This window comes from Penaeus japonicus, unplaced genomic scaffold (assembly GCF_977035675.1).
Source record: "Penaeus japonicus unplaced genomic scaffold, GWHDUDI00000001_assembly GWHDUDI00000028, whole genome shotgun sequence".
In the NCBI taxonomy this organism is placed as follows: domain Eukaryota; kingdom Metazoa; phylum Arthropoda; class Malacostraca; order Decapoda; family Penaeidae; genus Penaeus; species Penaeus japonicus.
In genome coordinates this window covers 2,233,517-2,241,016 of record NW_028234430.1, presented here as the reverse complement: position 1 = coordinate 2,241,016, position 7,500 = coordinate 2,233,517, and the positions used below count along the sequence as shown (strand labels likewise).

The 7,500-nt window shown below is 36.5% G+C and overlaps 2 protein-coding genes across 2 annotated transcripts in view; both read left to right on the top strand.

The window, feature by feature from the left end:
- The window catches only part of LOC147468474 (vacuolar ATPase assembly integral membrane protein VMA21 homolog), a 6,689-nt gene extending 5,891 nt beyond the window's left edge, over positions 1 to 798 (top strand). Inside the window, exon 4 of the mRNA XM_086553224.1 lies at positions 729 to 798. The gene's annotated coding sequence lies outside the window, so the exon portion shown is untranslated. The remainder of the gene's footprint in view (positions 1 to 728) is intronic.
- The window catches only part of LOC122252043 (piRNA biogenesis protein EXD1), a 7,430-nt gene continuing 722 nt past the window's right edge, over positions 793 to 7,500 (top strand). Inside the window, exons 1-6 of the mRNA XM_086553223.1 lie at positions 793 to 933; positions 1,187 to 1,300; positions 1,457 to 1,573; positions 3,300 to 3,557; positions 3,861 to 4,136; positions 4,362 to 4,505. Of these exons, the coding sequence (XP_086409349.1) occupies positions 844 to 933; positions 1,187 to 1,300; positions 1,457 to 1,573; positions 3,300 to 3,557; positions 3,861 to 4,136; positions 4,362 to 4,505 (999 nt within the window). The 5' untranslated portion in view covers positions 793 to 843. The remainder of the gene's footprint in view (positions 934 to 1,186; positions 1,301 to 1,456; positions 1,574 to 3,299; positions 3,558 to 3,860; positions 4,137 to 4,361; positions 4,506 to 7,500) is intronic.

Here is a 7,500-nt window from a genome sequence, read left to right as displayed (position 1 = left end):
TATTATATTATATTTATAGATATATATATATATATATATATAGATATATATATATATACTATATATTATATATATATGTAATATTTAGTATATATAATATATATATAATATATTATATATAATTATTTATATTTATATATATTCTATATATATTTTATATATATATATATATATACTTAACACGTATCTTACGCTCTCTCTCAGCTCCTCTATCTCTCTCTCTATCGCTCTTCTCTCTCTCATCCTCTCTCGACATCTACTCTCCTCTCTTCTCATCTCTCTCTACATCTCTATAATCTCCATCTCTCTTTCGACTCTCTCTCTCTCATCTCATCTCTCTCTCTCTCTCCTTCAGAATCTCTCTCTCTCTCTTCCTCTCTCATCTCTCTTCTCAGTCTCTCTCTCTCTCTCCATCTCATCCTCATCTATCCTGCGTATATATCTCCTATGATTCTATACTTTCTATATTCTATATAAGAGAAATTTATATATATATATAACAGAGCGTATATACTAATTTATATCATATATATACTATATATATTATCTAATATATTTATCTATATATATATATACACAATAGTATTAAGAAATGAATGTGTTTCCATTGTTTATTTGTGAGCTGTGATTATAAAATATTTTGACAGTGATATATGTAAAAGAAATCCATCTTGGGCATCAGAGAATATTACTAACTAATTTATCTCTTTCTTTTTTCTACTTTTCAGATACTTTACTATTATATACAATTTCTAGGGTAGTGTAATAATTTGACAAATATAATTTTTTGAAGAGTAGTGTTTTATTAAATTGAGTGATTTGAGGTAGATTTTGGATAGAGAAATGGACACAAAAGTACTGAAAGAGGAGTCACCTGTGACTACAGCATTGGATGAGGATGAGCAAAGAAATTTGACAGTTGAAGATATTGTGGTAAGAAGGAAGATATTTTTAATTGATATTAGTAATTTTGATTAATATGTTTCATGAAAATGTAGAGTAGAGTAGTTGAAATGAAAAGAGAAGAGGGAAATATTTTTGGTGAGTGATAGTTAATGGGAGGATTTGAGCATTTTGTTTGAATGATAATGATAAAAACTGAAATTGGTAATATAACTATGTGTCTTGTATAATTTTGCAAGTTTGATAAGTATATTTATGATTATTAAGTTTTCTCTTCCTTTAGGACTTAGGTGATGCTTGTTTGGGGCTGAGGATCTTGTTGGTCTCACGAGAAGGCACATACATGGGAGTCATCAACCTTGTTCTTCCTTCAAGTAGGCGGTTATCACTTGAGAAGGTATAGATACTATTATAATGCATCTGAATGTAAAAAAAAAAGCCAGTTTATGTAACATGGTAAACGATTTTGTTGAAAAAATACAGGTTTAAGGACATGTTTATATATATTCTGTATGTATATAAATATATTTTATTTGTTTTTCTCCTATGCTAGGTCTGCAATCCAAAGACAGGAAAGAAGAGAGTTGGATTATTGACTTTTTTCTTCCACAATATTTTGAAGATAACAGTCATAGGCGAGGATAGGGAGGCCAAAGAAAGACTTCTGAAGGTCAGTTTTAGTTTTTGTATTTTTTAATTGTTATGTCAGAAGAAAGTAAAGTGTTTGTATAGAGTAAGAAATTATTGTTAACCTGTTAACGACGGGTGACGAGATATCAGGTCAAGTGGTCGCAGGGGACGAGATATTGCATAGTGGGTATCCTCCTGGCTGGCGTGCCAGGTGATTGGGTGTACAGCCATTGGATGCGGCAGTGCAGGCGAGAATCCCAAGGCATTAGGCTTATGCATTTGAAATATCCCGGGATTTTGATCATTTAGAGCCAAAATAGCCCAGTTGTTAAGGGGTTAAGCAGAAATGGGAGAAATGTACTCTCAGTGCTCCTATCATATATATTATATATATATATTATATATATATATATACCCACTATTTTTTATATAATATATATATTATTATATATATATATATATATATATACTATATATATATATTTCTATATATATCATGTATACAGACTTGCCCAGCCAGCCTTTTCCCTTAACCCATTAGCAGCGGATGGCATGATTTAATGCAAAAGCAGAGTTGTCATAGAAGTGTATGGCACTGTGCCAGACAATGTAAACCAGCCATCTTATTGCATAATTATTTATTTAATACTGTGAACAATGGCTTAACCCTACCAAGACAGCCTACCCAACCTGTGATAATTAGAATTTCTTGGTGGATATACCCATGTCCCTCACATTCCGTATCTGTACATGAGATAACAAGACTTTTATTTGATGCCGATTGAGCATCAGAGTGAGAGGGCTCTAGTGTCAGTAATAAATTTAAGCAAAATGATAATGATGATATAAGTAAAATATTTATAAATAGTGAATAAACAGACAATTCTGGGGAAAATATACAATAATATTGGTGGTGGGGCATAGGCGGAGGGTACTGGCTTACACACACTTGTGTTTGGCTGCACAAATGTAAACAATGTGTGCAGTTGTTCGTACCATTTGTTTAACCCGTTAACAACGGGTGACTAGATATCACGTCTAGTGGTTTTTGGGCCACACGCCGGGGATGCGTTATTTTGTCCAGCCCGGCGCGCGGTAGGAGCCAGCATACAGCGCTGGCTCGCGGCCAGTGCGGCCAAGAATCCCAACGCATTAGGCTTATGCGTTTGAAAGTCCTGGAATTTTGGTCTTTTTAAGCCGAAATGGCCCCGTCGGGAATGGGTTAACTGTCTACTCGCATTTCATCACATCATGGGAACTATATGGAAAGTATTAGTATTTTTTAAATTATATTTTCCAGTTTTTTTTTGCCAAAATATAGATTCATCTTGGACAAACAATCCATTCTTTTTAACTATTATGTTTAAAATCTGCCAGTACAGCTGGACTGTGCTTTAGGAAATTTTTTAGCAATGATTGGTTCAACATGCTTGAAAATCGCTATATGAAATTGACTGGACCCATCATTCCCTAGAAGTGTGTCAGTTGACAGGATACATCAGATCACAATTAAAACCCTCAAAAAAAGAAGGGTTTAGGCTAACTTTAAAGGTCTGTAGGACTGAAACTAGTACTGTGATGGTCACAAAACTAACGACTGTTTACAGGCCTCAAGAGTAATGACACCCATCTTTTTGGAATAATGTGGGCAATTGTATATATCTTGATGCTTGTCTTTAACAGGCTAAGCTACAGTATCATGGCCATACGATTCAGTGTAGATAAGCTTGAACAGTTTTAGTGTTACCCAAAATGTATTCCCTCAGGATGTCTATCAAGAAGACCAGAGAGGAAAACAGCTCCTCATGAAGAAGATAGTGCCGCCCCACCTAATTGGATATGACACAAATCAGTTAGATGAAGATGTGCTTTTAGGCAGAGTGGAAAACAATCCTGCATCTTCGTCTGATGGAAGAGAGTCAGCTGATAAGGAGAAGCAACCTCCGCCACCACCGCCTGCAAGAATACCACGACCAGCTAAATGGCTTGTTGTTGATAACTTGGAAGATGCTTACGTGAAAGCAGTAAGTTTTTCTTTTGTTTTACTCTGTGAGGGATATTTTGTTCTTCACTCTGATTTGGTGTAGACATGCTGATGGATTTAGTATTGCAAAATGTGTTTAGGTTTTATTTGCTCATCTTTTTTTTTCTTATGATCATGTGGCTCTGCTATACCTTCTTTCAATGGTCATGGAGATCTGCTATTGATTCAAATATATGTATATGCATACATATTGAATATATACTTAAATATATTTGTATGTATACATGAATGCTTGCTTGTTTGTGCATTTTCTTTACGTATTTTGTTTCTACCGTTACTTCAGTTAGAATTCATCAAAAATGAGAACACCATTTCCATCAGCATGGAAGGTCAGAACCTAGGACGCGGAGGGAGTCTTGCCTGGTTTAGCGTAGCCACCACTAGCATTATCTTCCTGTTTGATATGGCCAAGATTGGAGCAGGTGAAGCTCTTGAAAAGGGGCTGGGAGATGTTCTGAAAGATAATGCAGTCCTAAAGGTGGTGCACGATTGCAGAGCCATGGAAGATATGTTGCATCATCAGTTTGGCATTAATTTGAATAATGTCTTTGATACTCAGGTCAGTTTCTTACAAAGATGTATTGTTCATTTGCTTGATAGAAAGACCTTTTAAGGTAATTGATTTACATTTTCATTGTATTCATTTCTTTTACAGGAAACCTAAAGAAATTCTCATTAATTTTCATACCAGGAAGAATGATTTTTATTGTCTGTCCTTCCTTCCTTCCTTCCTTCCTTCCTTCCTTCCATCCTTCCTTCCTAACTTTTATCATTGGTGTTTCAGGCAGCTGAAGTATATGTGCACATGCTCCAACATAGGGGGGCTGTACCCTCCTTTGTATCAGGACTACCAACTCTTCTCATCAGATACCTTAAGCTGTCACCAAGTCATGTTTTTTTCTCTCATGTTAGACAGGAATGTTCAGAGGTAGGTCATTGTTGCATTAAGTGTGAACTTTTTTTCTTCTTTTTTTCTGCAATTAAATTTTTTTTTTTTCTTCAGAACTGGTATTTCAATGCTCCATTAACCCTTTCCCCGATCGGTGGCACTTCTTACCATGTAAGATCCATGATGCCGCGATTGCAAATTTTGCAATGAAATCGTCACAATATCTGACGCCCGCCCCGAAACGGAGTGTTTTGCTGTGTCACACGGGTGTGACGCACCGGCGGGTTCATTGGTTTAAAAAAAAACTGGTCAACCATGGTACAGATAACATAATCTAAGGTACCATAGTCCCTTGTGGTCTGTTCCTGTACATTTATGATATTTCAATAAATCCCTTTTTCATTAAAAAAAAAAAATGACGATGGTTCGACACACCCGTGTTAGTAATAACTGGAGATGCCGGGGCCCATACCATGTGAGTTTTTCCTGTCATCTAATAGTGCAATCGCCTCCGCATAGGGGTCTTGTCTTCAGCATAGCGATGACCCCGTCGGGAAAGCTTAATTGATAGGCGGTATTATATTTCGGCCTGCCCTCCCACTGAAACTGAGGATCAATATTTTTGTGACGAGGGATGAATTATCAACCAAGATTGTGAATTTAGTACACATAATATATATGATGAATATTATGATTATATGATGATAAAGAGGTATGTTTGTGTGCATACTTAAATATGTAGATGGATGCATGTGTTTGTTTTCAGTAATCATCCACCATATCTAAGTAAAAAGTTGGTTTATGTGGATACATTAACAGGGTTGTTTTACTTTTGTCGACTCTTCCACTCTCTCTCTACCTTCGTCCTCCCTCCCATCAATCTCTCATCATTCTCTCATCTGCTCTCCTCCTCATTCATCTCTCCTGGCTACTCTCCTCTCGCTCTTCCATCGCGCGCTCTCTCCGCTCTCTCTCTCTCTCTCTCTCTCTCTCTCTCTCTCTCTCTCTCTCTCTCTCTCTCTCTCTCTCTCTCTCTCTCTCTCTCTCTCTCTCTCTCCTGTTTTCTGATACCTATTCTGAATTGCATTATTTAATAAGTAAACTACTATTACTTCCATATATTTTTCTTATCATTTATTTTGGTATTTCCAATTTTTCTTCTCTCTCTTTCATAATAAGATAGCAATCATGGAAAAAGTGAAAAATAATGTCAGCAATGTAATGACAATAAAAAGTGAAAGAGCATGAAATATTACATGTGTCTTTCAATCCAACTGATTTGGCTGTTTTGGCTCTGAATGGCTGTTGAGTGGGTATTTTGGCTCCAAATGGTCCAAACGCTGGGATATTTCAAAAGCGTAAGCCTAATGCCTCGGGCTATTCATCCGCTCTGGCCTCAGCTAAGAGCTACACGCCCGGTCACCTGGTGTGCCGGCCAGAAGGAAAGCCATGTCAAAATCAGCTGTATTCTAAGACCCCAGTTAGCCGAGTACATGACACGAACATGCTCTAATTGATATTCTAGAAGTAGGTGTACCTGACAGTGTGGCAAGGTCATGGAAAGTATTGGAACAATTATGGAAACTTCGAGACATGGGGGTGGGCTTATCATGATAGTTACATAGGCAAAAATATGCATATTTTTAGTGTAATCTTTGTTACCAATACTTCATTATTAAGCATTGCGCCACATTTGTGGAAGCGATAATGATACTATGATTGGATATATTAACAGCAATTGTTTGAGCCTAGACTCAGATTACAAACCATTTTTGGAAAACATGAATTCTTTGCTGATTTTGAGTTGTTTACCTTTTGGTGGATTTTTTGAAGGAGAGTGAAGTTAAATGAATTGTAACAATAGTCAGGAATGTAAAGATAAAGTATATGATTAAATGAAATATGTATACATTAATTTTATACGTATGATTTATTAAAGATATGCATATATGTACATGATATACACACAAGATAAGGAAGTTCTATACATAAACACACGATCCCTCTCATCCTCATTGATGGAGCATAGATTAAATTACCAACCATGAAAAGGTTGTCCATTCTTTAACAAGGAACAAGCACAACAACTAATTCATACCATTCATACTATCGTGGTTGTTTTGTGCTAACCTATGCTGTAAGTTATCTCTTATAGAAAATGTCATTTGGACCATGTCATCATCATTCTAAAAAACCTATATCAACTTTGGAACCGGTCTGGATAAATCTTTGAACAAGCAGCTGACACAGATGTGCCACGCTTTTGCACCCGAGAATACTACTTTCATGACATGAACATGAGATTGACACAACACGGACATAACATTGCCACGCCACGCAGAAAATGTCCTAGAATACAGCTGGTTATCTCGTCCCCAGCAGCTGGTACTGCCACCACTGGACATGATATCTTGAATCACCCAGCGTGAACCCATTGCGAACAGGTAGCATTTTGCGTGCCGGGCTACCTAGATGGGGTGTAGTAAAAGGTGTGCGGCTGGGGTTTATTCCCAAGTGAGCCACCGGTGCGTAACATGTCACCACCTTTCTTGCTTTCTTCCAGCCTCTCACTGCAACACTAGAACCATTTTTGTGTAGGTTGTTTTTTGAGTGTTTTGCCGTTTCTAGTCTCATATAAATGATATAACAGGCTTTAGTAATGCTTTGAGTGATTAAAATTATAGTATGGAGACCACATAACATTGTTTTATTGTTTATACTCAATATATTAAAATTATTATAGTTTCATGGGAAGCTGAAAACTAAGTTTTTTTCACTGACATTTTTCGCCAAAACCAACTATGTACATGTGTTTTTGAGAAAGACCCATTGAAACGCATCAGATACATCTCTTGCATGTTTAGATATTCAGTCTCATTCATACCTTTCTTCTACATTTGTCGCTATGAACTCTGTTCATATACAAATATATGCAAGTTATTTACAACGAAGAGGAAGGCTGCCAGAACTCATAGCTTCGTGTACCACAGCCGAAATCACTCGTATGGGCAAAGTGCCACATATAAACCACAAG